This window comes from Myotis davidii, unplaced genomic scaffold (genome assembly GCF_000327345.1).
Source record: "Myotis davidii unplaced genomic scaffold, ASM32734v1 scaffold185, whole genome shotgun sequence".
NCBI lineage: Eukaryota > Metazoa > Chordata > Mammalia > Chiroptera > Vespertilionidae > Myotis > Myotis davidii.
The window spans coordinates 1345185-1359848 of record NW_006297811.1 but is presented as its reverse complement, the minus strand read 5'-3'; the positions used below and the strand labels follow the sequence as shown (position 1 = coordinate 1359848).

General features: G+C 41.5%; 1 protein-coding gene across 8 annotated transcripts in view; it reads left to right on the top strand.

The window, feature by feature from the left end:
- IBTK (inhibitor of Bruton tyrosine kinase) overlaps positions 1-2650 on the top strand; it is a 72504-nt gene extending 69854 nt beyond the window's left edge. For all 8 annotated transcript variants that reach the window (XM_015570294.1, XM_015570291.1, XM_006773450.2 and 5 more), the window contains 2 exons: positions 205-337; positions 1229-2650. In XM_015570294.1, the coding sequence (XP_015425780.1) occupies positions 205-337; positions 1229-1360 (265 nt within the window). In that variant the 3' untranslated portion in view covers positions 1361-2650. The remainder of the gene's footprint in view (positions 1-204; positions 338-1228) is intronic.
- The last annotated feature ends 12014 nt before the right edge of the window (positions 2651-14664 follow it).

Sequence of the window (14664 nt, the reverse complement as noted above, 5' to 3'; positions counted from 1 at the left end):
CAGCACTAATCCAAATAAAATATTAGTTCTTTTCCTTTCTGTTTCTCACCTCATCATTCTGTTAACTGAATGCAAAAGTTCCCAGGTCCCTTATGTTGTAGGTCACTGGGAAAAAAATGTAACACTGTTAGAGTATTTCAAAGGAGGTACTGTGTGCAGAACTTTGGGAAGATGAATGAAAACTCATTATTATTATTCTTTCAGTCCCTGGTTATCTTCTTCACTGACTGCTCCTCCTGTGGTAGCCCCGGTCACTTTCGCATCTATTGTAGAAGAGGAACTACAACAGGAAGCAGCACTTATCAGAAGTCGAGAAAAACCCTTGGCTTTGATTCAGGTAAAGAATATGCCTAAATGTGTTTAATTTAGGGAAGTTCTACATTACATTTTATCCTTAGATCTCAAGAAGTTATGTTTGTTTGCTTTGTATAGGTGCATATGTTTATAGATTAAAATGCAAATCCTATATAATAAAAGGCTAATATGCAAATTGTCCCCTCGACCCGGAGTTCGACCAGGGACAGGGCCAGCCAGCCCCCACCATGCACGAATTCGTGCACTGGGCCTCTAGTGCAATATAAAAGTAAACTGAGATTCAGCAATTTAAGTATTGACATATTCAGGATAACTAATTTAGAACTAATAAATTTTGATAATGCTAACATTTTTAGCACTGGTGATTCTTTGGACTGTTTTAAGAGTGACCTGTAGAGAATTTGGCATTATCTAGCATATTACACCTGCCTTGGAAGTTCACTAAGAATCATTGAATTCTTGAAGCAACACACACCAATTCTGGCTTACTTAAGGAAAAGAAAATTTATTTGAGGGATATTAAGATTCCATAGACTTAAGCTGAAAGACCAAAGAGCCAGGCTTGGAAACAAAGACCCGCAGTTGCCCTAGAGATCTGAGAAGCAAAAGTTCAAAGACCTGTAAAATAACAGAAATTATCTCACAATGAATGGATTTTAACAACTATTTTCAGTTTCTTTTTTCTTCTACTCAACATTAAAATTCAAGGAAAGATGTGTATCTAATTATCCTAGCTGAGGCCTCAAGGCTTCTCCTTGCCAAGGGGATAGTAGGATGCCTAATTTTAATTCCACTATGTTGTATGCACAGACGGTGGTAGTTCCACAGAAGGAAAATGGAACGCTAACATCCTCCTCCTCAATTAAAGGAGAAAAACAAGTCTTCTCTCTTTTTTCTTCTTCTCCCCTTTCAGATTGAGGAGCATGCAATACAAGATTTATTGGTTTTCTATGAGGCACTTGGCAACCCTGATGAGTTTGTCATTGTTGAAAGGACACCGCAGGGACCACTGGCAGTACCTATGTGGAATAAGCATGGATGCTAGTTTGCTGTGGAATTGAGATGCATTTTTCATAAATTGTGATTGTCATACAAAAAAGCTGTGGAAAAGAGTTTTCACAAATTTGGTAACAAGATCATTCTAGATAGAGTAAGAAAGATCTCATTTCTATACTGCAGTTTAAGCTTATATTTGAGTGATTAAAAAATTCCTTAGACTCAAGATTTTAGTAATTTTCTTTAAAAGTGTGTCAGAGGAAAAACTAGATTAACTTTAAATAGAATAGTTTCTTCTGAATAGGTCTAAAAAGGAAAGCGTGAGTGAGTGAAATGTAAAATCTGAGTGATGCATTAAAAATAACTTCCCATTTGAAAACTTGGGATAATTTAGAAGATTTTTGCCAAATAGCTGTTGTCACTTCTTTTTTTCTATAATGTTGATAATCTTAAAGTAGGAGTATTAACCATTACTTTTTTGCTCCATTAATGGCCAAAATTTTGTGTTTACCATAGTAATTTTCCATTCTTGTGGGGGGTTTTTTTGTTCATTAAGCTATGAACATTATAGTCTGTTTAAAGTTTGATCTGCTCAGATGCCATATTATTCAGCTTGGATAGCATATTCTCCATTTGCATTAAACTATGGAGTACAGTGGAAAGGAAATAGGAACACTACTGAACAGCTTAATCTAAGATAATAGTTCCTTAATGAGATTTGGAGTCATTGGGGTTGTTTCTTAGTGGGAGGGGAGACCTTATAAAAGCTTAATTGTGAGAGAATCAGTTTTCCAAAGTGTTAAAATTTTCTGAAATCAATGCTTAATTATACATTAAAAGAATTAAATAATTTAGAAGATGGGTTTATAATATTATGTTATCAGAAATTCTCTGAGCCTGGATTATATGAAGACATACACATTGTTTTCTTTACAGTATGCTGTTTGTTTTTTGAGTGGTTACAATTTTAGGAAATGTTGTCTATGCTCCAGTACCTAGACATGAGCCTAGGGGAACATGCAAGAAATTCACTGCTGTAATTCAGATGATGGAAGAATTGCTGAAACTAACTAAAAAATTGAGCTCTATCTGAAAGAAGCAAACTTGTAAGCAAATGTGCAATAAAAATTAATCTTGATCACTGCTAATGTGTGTTTGATATTTTGTACTATGTTGTCATCTATTATAGGAGGAATTACTAGTTATTATAGTCAGTATTTGTTTTAAGTGAATGCTGTATCCATTACATGACTTCTTAAAAAGGGGCAGTTTCCCTAAAATGCACCTGTGAAAAACTTTTATGTGTTTGAGTAAATTGAGATGTTTTATTGACGTTGCAGTAAAGAGGCCTTCTGAGTAATTTATTTGAAACTTTGATTCTCACATGTACATTGACATCTTTAATACATAACAATGCTATGGATTTCTATGTGTGCTTCATGCTGCCTGGGCACCATTAAAGGGCCTTTGTTGGATGAGATCTGAAGGAGGGACAAGGGCTGATCCAATCTGTGGGGCTTTAGGCCTCAACAAACCCCAGTCAGCAGTTGCATTTTATGGCTTGTGTTATACTGTAGGGTATCCTATTAAATTTCATTGAAAGAAGAGTTATTTTGCTGATAAAATGAAGGATAAGCACTGCTAGAAACTATAATTCATAAGCAGTTCCATGAAGATAGCACCAAAAGGCCCAGGAAACTGATGCGTTCTTTCCCTAACAATGACATTCAGCCTGCAATTATTAGTTCATCTTTAAACCCATGACTTCAAGAAAGACATTATAGAATTGAAGAAATTCTAGCAAAGGGCAACTTAAAGGATCAGTGGAATGGACAGGATTGGTTTTTTTTAAGATTAAGCAAAACAATGGGGTAGGGTAGGTAGGGGGATTAGGGGAAGGAAGTAGGTGTCAGAGCAGGATATGCTTAAAATTTGCAAAATCAAGAAGTCTACCAGTCAGATAAAGTCAAATTTGTATAAGAATGAAGTCTCTATCTTCACTCTAGACCAGTGATGGTGAACCTTTTGAGCTGGGCGTGTCAGCATTTTGAAAAACTCTAACTCTCGTGCTGTGTCACATATAGAAATTTTTTGATATTTGCAACCATAGTAAAACAAATACTTATATTTTTGATATTTATTTTATATATTTAAATGCCATTTAACAAAGAAAAATCAACCAAAAAAATGAGTTTGCGTGTCACCTCTGACACGCGTGTCATAGGTTCGCCATCACCGCTCTACTATAACTATCAGATATTTTAAGGCAAAATCTGGTGGAGTGTTAACGAGCATTTAAATTATTTATATAAAATTTTGTTTCATAGCCCTGAAAATAAGTACTTTTTAGACTTGTTAAAATAAAAGTAAACTTTTGATTCCTATAATCATCTATGATATGAAGAGACAAGTAAATTGTGTGTTCTGATATTACCAATATATACCATATAGTTATAGCAGTAGATAAGCATTTGAGTAAACCCTTTTCTAATGAACATATTAAATGCTGGGTCCTCCTGTATGGACCATCAGTCAGTAAAGAACATAAAAACAAAGCAGGAAGTTAACAAAATACATTAAATTTTATGAATGCTTGGGGTTGATTTCTGTTAAACATTTTTTAAATTGGTTTTAATTTTGAGCCTCAGGAATCACTATTTTGAGGCTTGCATTTTAAGAACATGTGAATTCTAATTTCTAGTTCCCAAATTAGAAATTAGAGCTTTTTTATGGGTTACTGGGAGTTCACAAGTCCAAATTGCCTGGTTTTAATGTAATGAAAGTCTCCAAATGAGGCACTATCTTTCAGATTCATAGCAACAGATGGCATTAGTTTAGAATATTAAGTTGTGAATTGTATCACAATTGTTAGCTTACGAACTGAAAAGGTAACAGTTTTGTGTTCTATATGAAGACATTTGAAGTTGCTAGGTGGATAAACATTTAAACAGTTTCACAAAATGCGTTTATCAATTTATTTTTCTTTGTTTCATTTTATTGTGAGTCAAGCTTAAAAGTCAGAAGCAAAATAAAGTTGGGTTGTTTTGTTAAGTCATGAACTTCTAATCAAGCTAAATTTTGCTCCACTGCAGAGTTTAGCTTACTCTAATGACCCAGGCTTAAAGTTCTGGGAAACAATATGCTCTGGAATATTATAAAAGTGTCTTTTGTATACTTTTAGAAGCTTAGGACAAAGAGGAAGTAATATCCACCCTCATGGAAAATAATTAATAAGAAGAAAATCAAAGTATCTTAAGTTTAATTCATGACAATTTATGCCTGACACTATTAGATGTCTTAGTTTAGACCCTTGTAAAGTATTCTATAGGGGAAAATCACAGATGGTTCTATTAAAAATAATCAAGGCATTGTATTAGTTACTGTAACTCTCAATTCTTCATTTCTTGCGTAACATGTAGAGAAAATAAAACATTTTCATTTTAATTTAAATTAGTTTTTAGGGACAATGAATTTATTACTATTGTATCTTTAAATTGCTTTTTGTTATGTATGTCACTGACTTAAGTCATTTAAAGATTTTAAAATAATTTTGAAACAAATTACTGATTGCACTTATCAACAAAAACAGCAAAACATTCGAGTTTTCTAACTCTAATATTCCTTTTATTTTTAATCCCAGCAGAAAGGAAAAAGAAAAAACAGCAAGCTGGAATGAAAGATAATTTCCCTTTACCTTCTAAGAGCAGCATAACAGTGGCCAGCCTGGGCTGGCGCGTTGCTCTGATGCTGTTACTATTAAAGAGTGTATTGGAGTCATTTTGCCAACATTACAAAAGGAAAACTTTTAGGAAAAGAGGCATTTAGTATGATTTCATGTTAGATGTATGCCCATAATGATGTATCTAAGACCGTTACCATCAACATCACACTCCTCACCAAGAATTTGTTTAAATAGTTACTATATAAGAGGGTAGAACTCCAGGACAGGGAATAGAAAGTGTAGTTCCTCCTGACATTTGAGCTAAGAGGCAGAAAATAATATAAAATAGTATTTTCTAAGAGCCTATAAGAAGAGAGCCTTTAATAAGTACTTGAATTAAAGATAGTGACTCAGATAAAAAAAATAGATGTATTCTTTGGTTGTATGTTCACATTTTTTTGATTAGTTAAATAGAGTTCCTCCAATAGACTTATATTTTTATCTTAAACATGCTAATAGTGCAGCATTTAAGAGGGACACCAGGCTTATTAGGAAGAAGATTTACGTTTATCATTTGCTCTCGGAGTTGTTGATATAAACTTGCTACTCCTTTAGGGTTATCTTTAGAAACCAAAGGCATATGCAGGATGTATAATTTCACCAAGTTTGCCATAGGATTATTACTTTCATCAGTAAGATGCTATCATGCCATTACGTTATTTGTACAGTTCTTGTGAAACTGGAGCACTTTGGCGTCACTCGTATTAGGATTAGATAGTACAGAAATATCAAGCATTTTCAAACAGGGCAGAACATACGCTGAGTACAAGGTTCCCAGAATGTTTTCTAAGGAATGCCAGTTCTGAACGGGGCTGATAGGTGTTCTAGTATGTGTAAAAAGCCCGTGGTTAATTTGGAAAATGCTGGGTTAAAGACTACAGGACTTCTCAGAACCTTTGATTTGCTACTATACATTGCAAACTCTGAAGTAGGGCTTTACAATATGCTTTTAAAAAATGTATGTTAAATTTATTTGACCAATAATTTTTTTTTAAGTAATATTCCTAGGGACTGGGGTTCCATAGAGAATATTCTGGATCACACTGACAACAAAGTTTGATATAACAGCTCTGGAATTAGACAAACTATTAAGTCATTTTACCTCTCATAGCCCTTGGTTCTCACCTAAACATTAACCCCTTCCCCAACAATTTTTTTGTTAAAAACGTTTCTTTTTCAGACTAATTTTTTTATTTTGGTTCTATATAGTATTTTTGATGCTGGTTATGAAAACAGTTTGTAACTCGTCTTCCTATAAACCATATTTTTTTACCATATTTTCTTAGTATACTCATCGACGATTGAAAAAGAACATTTTGTGAAAACGTGTATACACGTTTCTGCCGGGGAAGGGGTTAAGACTAATAATTCCTGCCCTAGCCAGTTTGGCTCAGCGGATAAAGCATTGGCCCAGGAACTGAAGGATCCTGACTTTGATTCCTGTCAAGGACAGGCTCAATCTCTGGTCCTGTATGGGGCTGTGCGGGAAGCAACCAGTCGATGTCTCTCTCTCTCACATCAATGTTTCTCTGTCTCTCCCTCTCCTTTCCACTCTCCAAAAATCAATTGAAAAATACCCCTGGGCAAGGATTAACAAAACAAAATAAAAAGACTAATGATTCCTAGTATTGATAATTTTAGAGATTGTTTGTTGGTGTAAAGGACATAGCTTATTATAAGCAGTAGAAATGCTCATCACAACAGCATTTATTGGAGCAGAGATCACAAATGTAGCCATTATAGCTCCCCAGCAGAATGTCACAAGCCGAGAAAAACTGAGCAGTATGTCACCAAAAACTGTGAAGCAATAGGAAATATTTAAGCTGTTTTATATTAAAATAAATTTTGCTTTGGTTCATGATTTTAACTCAATCCTATAATTGATTCATTATTTCTTAAATTGAATATTTTCACATACATCATCTCATTTAATCTTCATTAAAAGTCCTGGGGTATTTTGTCTATTTTTACATTTAATTTTATGGATGAGGAAACTGAATAAATAACTTTTTCAATCTCCAACAACCAGTATCTATGGAGCCTGTATTGAAACTCTGATCTGACTCAAAGCCCATGCTCTATTTTTTAAATTAACTTTTCACATAATTAACAACTTAAGATGAAAAGATGAAAAGGCATACATCCTACCCTGCCCACATCCTCCTGGTCCCACAGTTCCCCACGCTTTAATTAGCCCAGGTGTCCTTTCGGTTCTTTATGCAGATTCAAACACATATAAGTATGTGCTTAGTTTCTATACTGCGAAGTTCTTAGACATGACAACAAAATCCATAAAAGAAATCAATAGATTTACTATGAAAAACCCTGCTAACAGAATGAAAGACAAGCTACAGCTCACATCAATAAAATTTATAAAAAAAAACAAACACCAAAACAAACAATATAAAATGGGCAAAATATATTAACTGATATTTCACCATAGAGGAGGTATGGATGGCAAATAAGCACATCATAAATCATTAGAGAAATACTGATTAAAACCACAGTGCGGTATCATTTTACACCAACTAGAGCAGCTAAAATGAATGTGGGAACGTGAAATGCACAGCCACTCTGCAAAATAGTTTGGCAGTTTCATGTAAAACGAAACATGCTTTTACCATATCACCCAGCAACGGCACTCGTGGGCACTTATCTGAGAGACATGAAAACTCAAGTTCACCCAAAACCTGGATACAAACGTTCCTAGTAGCTTTAAGTGTAATAGCAAAATGCTGCAAGTAACGTAATTCTCCTTTAACCCACTGTCCTACGCTCAGGGAGAATGGTTCTGTCTGAGCCACCACTGACTCACTGCCCGGAGGACTGCGGGGCTTGTGTCCAAGGCGCGGCAATAGTCCCTCCCATCCTCATTCGGCCGAACACCTGGCACATGGGACAGTGGAATTCTGCTCGTCAATAAAAGGAAGCACCACTGATGCAAGCAACAAGCTGGGTTGACCTCAAGGGTATTATGCTTAATGAAAAGATTGCGTACTGTATGAGTTAATTTGTGTAACATTCTGAAAATGACACGAGTATGGAGGTGGCGAGCAGGCTGCGCTGGGTGCGGAGGGTGTGGTTGGGAGAGGCGGCTCGGACACGGAGCATGAAGCTCTTCAGCGGTGGTGATGGCACAGTCCTGTATCTTGATTGTGGAGCTTGACACACGCATTTACACACGGTGTGAGACTGCCAAGAACTCTGTGCACACCATACACAAACGAATGGAGGTTTAAAAAGTGGTGTAACTGCGTAAGGTCTGTGGTCTAGTTAACCATAATATACTAAAGTCAATTTCCTGGCGTTGACAGTGCTATATCACTATAGAGCAGGGGCCCTCAAACTTTTTAAACAGGGGGCCAGTTCACTGTCCCTCAGACCGTTGGAGGGCCGGACTATAGTTTAAAAAAAAACACCTATGAACAAATTCCTATGCACACTGCACATATCTTATTTTGAAGTAAAAAAAACGGGAACAAATACAATATTTGCATTTGCATGTGGCCCGCTGGCCTTGGTTTGAGGAACCTGCATAGAGTGTCCTGTAATTGTGATCTACGACAGCTATGCTTTTGACATCACCATTTGTGGAAATTGAAGGCTCCTGGGACTCGTGCATCTATGAGTCTATAACTTTAAAATACAAAACTTAAAGAAAAGTGCACGTGGGATGGCCACAGTCCTCCAGCTCAGTGAGGGAAGAGGGGCACAGACTGAGAACCTGAGCTCCTGAGCCAGCAAAGGGGAGCCACGGTCCCAGGTGATCTGCCCATGTTTGGATGAGAGGACGTGGGGTGGGGTGCCAACTTCAGGGCTCCCTCTCTAGTAACTCATGCTCAGGATGTAGCGGCCTGTCTTTGAGTCTACTGGACAGGGCAACTAACTGGCAAAAATTAAAGGGAAAGCTGGGCAAAGACCCAATCCTGACAAGGCCAGCTTGGAGAAATGAGCAACCTGGGCGTTAGGCAGATGGGAGAGTTTGGTGGCAGCGGGACTCAAGCCCATGGGTCCCTCCTGGCAGTGGGACATCACCAACCCTACGTGTGGGGTTCAGAGGCAGGTAAAGGCCACAGGGCCCTGGGAGTGGGACAGACGAACTCACAGAGGGTTTCGGGGTGAGGGGCTGGAGAATCAGGTGGTGGAATTTTAGCAAGGCCAACGGACAAGGAGAAGCAGGCACCTTCCTGAGGAATCCCCAGGATCCCTTACCATTGCATTTCCATTAGGAAGTGGCTGCCAAGTACTATACTTCTTTCTATAGAACTGAAATACTGATTTACCAAGAATTGTTAAGGTTGTACTTAGAAGGAATCAAGCCACATGTGGTGACCAAAGTCAATGTGCTTTATGGACACTGTCCTTGCTTTTTTCTTTGAACAAAAAATAACTTTTAAAATAATCCCAATGCAATCCCCCAACAAAGCTATGTCAATACATTGACAGATTTGGGCTTAAACATTCCCCTGACCAAGTAGCTCTCTTGTTCCCTTTCCAAGATGGTCAAAGGTAAGTTACCTTCTCTTCTGCTCCATCCCAGCCCCCCAGGTACTGGACTAGGCTACAGGCTGAGTTCTGAGTTCCCATTCATTGTGAGTGGACATGTGAGTAAATGCTGGTTGTCATATTCTGAGTCCCTGCCTTCCCATCCCGTCCTGGAGGAGAATGTTTTGTGTGGAACTAACTCCATGGCCCTGCAGGGGCCCCAGCTCCATGCCCCCGTGTCCACGGACGGCTGTACTCAGCCCCCATCTGAACGTTCGAAAGGCCAGGCCCTGGCACACACTCCAGTGCTCCCTTAGGACCGGGCTTGAATTCTGGAGATACTCCGAACGCCTGGCTTTTACACGTTTAAAAATCTATTCAGTAGTCAGTTCCATACCGAGGAGAGGCCTGTTTCCATTGGTTACCGAATCCAAACAGTGCTTCCAAGTCCTGGGTTAGTGCAGGAGCATTTAAATGTGTGCTCTTCATTAGACAGAACACTTGGAATAATAAACCCGAAGCCACTGTGAATAATAGTTTTAGTGACACATGCACTTGCTCAGTTGCCCTAATAACTTTTAAATCTGGCATTTATTTCCTACAGATTTTCCCATTAGAACATGATTCCAAGTGCTCCCAAACATCACAATGGTTACCATTGAGCAATGACAGTAATGGCTATAAAGGCCGGGGTTTCAACTCACAGAAGGTTTAAGCACTAATTTAACGGGAAGATGACTCAATTTAGTTTAGCAGACTGAGCAAGTGCTGCCTGACGGCAGGAAGCGGTGGCAGCAGGAGCCGGGCAGGGGGCGCACCCAGTGGCAGTGAGTGCGAAGATGCTGAACTCGGTGATTGGGTTGAACTGCAGTCAGCTCACCGCACACCACGCGCCTCCATGACTAGTGCTACAGCCTCCCAAAAGGAACCTGATGTACACCTATTCCTATCTCAGTAGGTTGCCATCAAAGCTATTAAGTTCCCCCGATTCCTCTGTAGAAAGCACAGCCCAGCCTTGACCAGGAGCCCTAGACCCCCGAGGGGACAGCCAGTATTATTCACTGCCCTCATCGGAACCCAAACTACTTCCGATCACCATAGAGAGATCTGCAGATATTTCTTATTAGAAAAGGAATACGGCTCCGTGTCGTGTCTAGGTTTATATCTGACTCTGAATCTTGGCTTCATGACTTTTGCCTATGAAGCATCTTGGGATGCTTTCAAAAAAGACTTGCATGACGGAGTATACAGTGCCAGGCTCCATAATCACTGCATGCTCCAATCAAAGAGAGAACTTGCATTCTGTGTGCATTCTGCACATCAACAGGGAATCAATCAAACTTTGTCCTGAGCACTGAGTGAAAATTTCAGTAACCCAGGAGGGAGTGGGCTGGCCTTCATTAAGATACCTCCCACCAGGTAATTTTACTTTAGCCAGTGACTACCAATTGCAACCCGGAGTATGTTTTTGTTTGTTTGTTGTTGCTGATCCTCACCTGAGGACATTTTTTTCCATTGATTTGGGGGCTGGGGGCGGGGGGGGAGGGATGGTGTCTGCAACTGAGGTACATGCCCTTGACCAAAATTGAACTTGTGACCCTTCAGTCCACCGGCCAACACTCTATCCACTGAGCCAAACCGGGTAGGGCGCACCCAGGATATGTTGACAATCAACAGTCCCATTTGTAGGACAGAGCCAGTGTAGGACATCATCCCTGTCACTAGAGGCAGTTACATTCTATAGATGACCTTGCAATCCATGTGTCATGCAGGGAGTTGACAAAGTAATACGGTAAGTGCTACACAACAGCAATTTGCATTCACCAGGATATACTGACATACACTAGGTTTCCAATGATGGCTTGGCTTTTCAGAACACAACCCCCCACCACCCCTGCCCCCGTGGAAAGTCTCACACTGAGTGTGTGAGAGGACAGGTGTTTCAGCAATACTTCAAAGGGTGAGCCACACGGTAGAACCCAGGCGGGCTAAAGCTCTCCCGTGGTCCTGAGGACTGCAGGTGGTTTTCCTGGTGCTAACTGAGGCCTAAAGCATTGATGATGTGGCTTAAGAAGAAGATGCTCTGACCACTGACATGCTGTATGATGTGGGATATTAGGACTTCCCACAAAGAACCACTCTCCTCCCCAGTGGCTTAATGCCAATCCCCGACAATGCCAAGGGGAGACCTCTACCTACATTCACTGGTAGAGCCCAGTAATCTTACAACGCATGGTTTTGGCAAAAGGCCTTGATAGAAAACCCTGGAAACTCAAGGGACCAAGCAACCCACGTAGTTTGGACTCTCCAAGGTGGTAAGTATTCAGGAGGTCTGCTGCTTTGGGCATAGACAGCCAGAGGCTTTTCCCAGTTCTGGGGTCCTGCCTGTCCGCTCACCTGAAGAGAGGGCCACAGAAGCCTGTACAAAGTCAGATGCTCCTGCTGAGCCACGTTTGGGGGCGGAGGTGACTCGGACAAAATAAGGCTTGCTGACCCTACCTTGCACTCGGAGGCATTTATGAGCACGGCTACAAATGGGATAGCGTCCTAGGCATCTTTCCTGGCCCCCTTCTATAGCCTCCAATTCTCTGGCTCAGTAATCCCAGGCGAGGTGAAAACTCAGGTAAGTAGTAGCATCGTCACAATGCAAAACCAAGCCAGGTGGGCAAAGTGGAAGATGTGGTGTCCTTGTGACTGTGGGTTATAATCGCCAGCGCTGTGAGCAGAGCCCCTGAGCCCCTGGAACTCTTCCTGGGATCTGCTTAAACTTGGTTCTTTCTTTCTTGAAATTGTTTTGAAATCTATAGTTGAGATAAGGATATTAACATCCACGTACTGATTTTGCTTTTAAATTGCATTAAGAAACATCTATAATAATAAAAGCGTAATATGCTAATTAGATTGGACATCCAAACCACCCTCCAGATGTCATTGCAGACGTCCTTCTGGAGCTGGCAGCTGGCCCTTGATCAGGGTGGGAGGGTGCAATCGGGCAGGCCAGCAGCGGGGAGGGGCCACGAGATTGGCAGAAAGGTCCCACCCTCTGATTGGGCGGTTCACTGGCCATAGTGGGCGTCATAGCGACCGGTATTAAGGTCATTATGGCCATTATAGTCTCTAGCTTTATATATATATATGTTTAACTCAGATATTGTTTCATACTTGCTGTCTAGCTGGCCCACACATGTCCCATTGCTGCCCTTACCAGTTCAACCCCAGCAATTTATTTATTAGGAGCTGGCGGTCCTGGATTGCGAGAGGGTGTAGGCCGGGCTGAGCATCCCCTCCTCCTGTGCATGCATTTTGTGCACTGGGCCTCTAGTTTTAATATAAGTTTCTTTATGTTCAAGCATAGAATAGTATAGACTGAATTGAACTACATGTGTGTGTGTTGCCTGTTTCCTGTTAGGTTTTAGCTGTCAGGCACATCAGCTGTTCACACCCGGCATGGTGAGCGGCAGGGTAAGCCTCTGGTTCTCTGGGACCCAGGAACGCGGGGTTCTGTGGGGACATTTACAATCTCTCGGTTTCTGTCTCTGTTCTAAAGGGTGGCTGAGGGACCCGATGATCCCTCTGCGGCTTTTGCAGGAGTCAGGCAGCCGCTGCTTGTGAGCTACTGGCAGGCACCCTCTCTCCGCTTCCCCCGCCTGGGAAGCTCATCGTTATCACGTCCACGAACTCCTTCTTCTGTTCTGAAATGTTTTTCTTAAGAGATAGGAGTGTGCGTCTGCGTGTGTGCTCACACAGAGGGAGGTGGAAGAACGGGTGATCCATACGCTTCAAATCCACGGCTGGGGGATGAGGGGACATGCTCTTTCCAGGACAGAGACAGCCTTTGAGAAACTGATTTCCAGAGCGCGCCTGAAACGGCAGGACCGGCTTAACCCAGCAGTGGGGAGGGAATGCTGCTTCTAGGTAACGCACGTCTAAACTGATTCCAAATGTTTTATCGGATGTCAGCTGTGCAGCCTTCTGGATAAATCATTTCACATCACACCCTGGAGAGCATTTCGAGCAGATGTATCCGTTGGCCACAAAGATCCTAACTGAAAACAAGCAGCCACTGCAGTGCTACCAGCCCAAAAGGCGCGCTCCCTCGGCCAGCTCCTCCCTTACAGCATCTCCACCTCCAGCTCCTCAGCCCCAGGGCCAGGGCCGCAGGTGGGAGGCAGGCCCCTCAGCTCTGCCCTTTGGGACTGAGTTTCCCTGGGCACCAGCCAGTCACGCTCACGTACTCTCCTGGGACCTGGTGAACCATCTTTTGTACCATTCTACATTGTGTGACTGGTTTCAGGCTGCTTGCCGCCCAGCCTCAGCCGTGAGGCTCACTTGTGGGGAGGGCCCTTCCTCATGGGTTTCATGAATCACAACCCTTGCTTGGTAGGAACTCCTTGCTGGCTTCCCCGGAGCTTAATGTATAAACAATAAAAGGAAAATAAAGCAGCGGCCCTCCGGTGGGTGAAGCTGCCAGGCCTCTCCCGGGCATGGCTTTGTGGTGATGACAACACCAGAGTTTGTGACTTTGCTCCCAGCTTTTATCAGGAGGCAGATGCGTATCCAATGCAGAATGAAGTCAGTGTCGGCCTAGAGAAGTTTCCAGAACCCTAGCAGGTTTGGCTCAGTGGATAGAGCGTCAGCCTGTGGACCAAAGGGTCTGGTCGAGGGCACGGTACCTGGGTTGCAGGCTCCTCCCTGACCCAGGCCCCGGTCAGGGCACGTGCAGGAGGCAACCAATCGATGAGTTTCTCTCACATCGATATTTCTCTCTCCTTCCCTCTCTCTTCCCTAAAAATCAATGGAAAAATATCCTTGGGTGAAGATTGAAGAAAAAAAAAAAGTTTTTAGGACAAACGCAGCCGGTGGTCTCTCTTCATTTCTTAGCAGCTCTTTTCCTGTCCTCTCCTCCCTTTTCCTTTTCTTCACGTACATTTTGGAGAAAAAGAATATTTCTCTTGCATGTGCTTTCCAATTTAAGACAGAACGATGTTTCCAGAGGAAGCACTGCTACTTTAAACAGAAAAATAAGTGTCTGTCCAGTTTAGCTAGAGTTGATCAACGTCCTATTCTCTGGAGACCGGGTGCATCTCTGATATTAAAGCTGATAACAGTGACGGCTCCCCGAAGCCCTCGACGCCCACTCAGAGCGT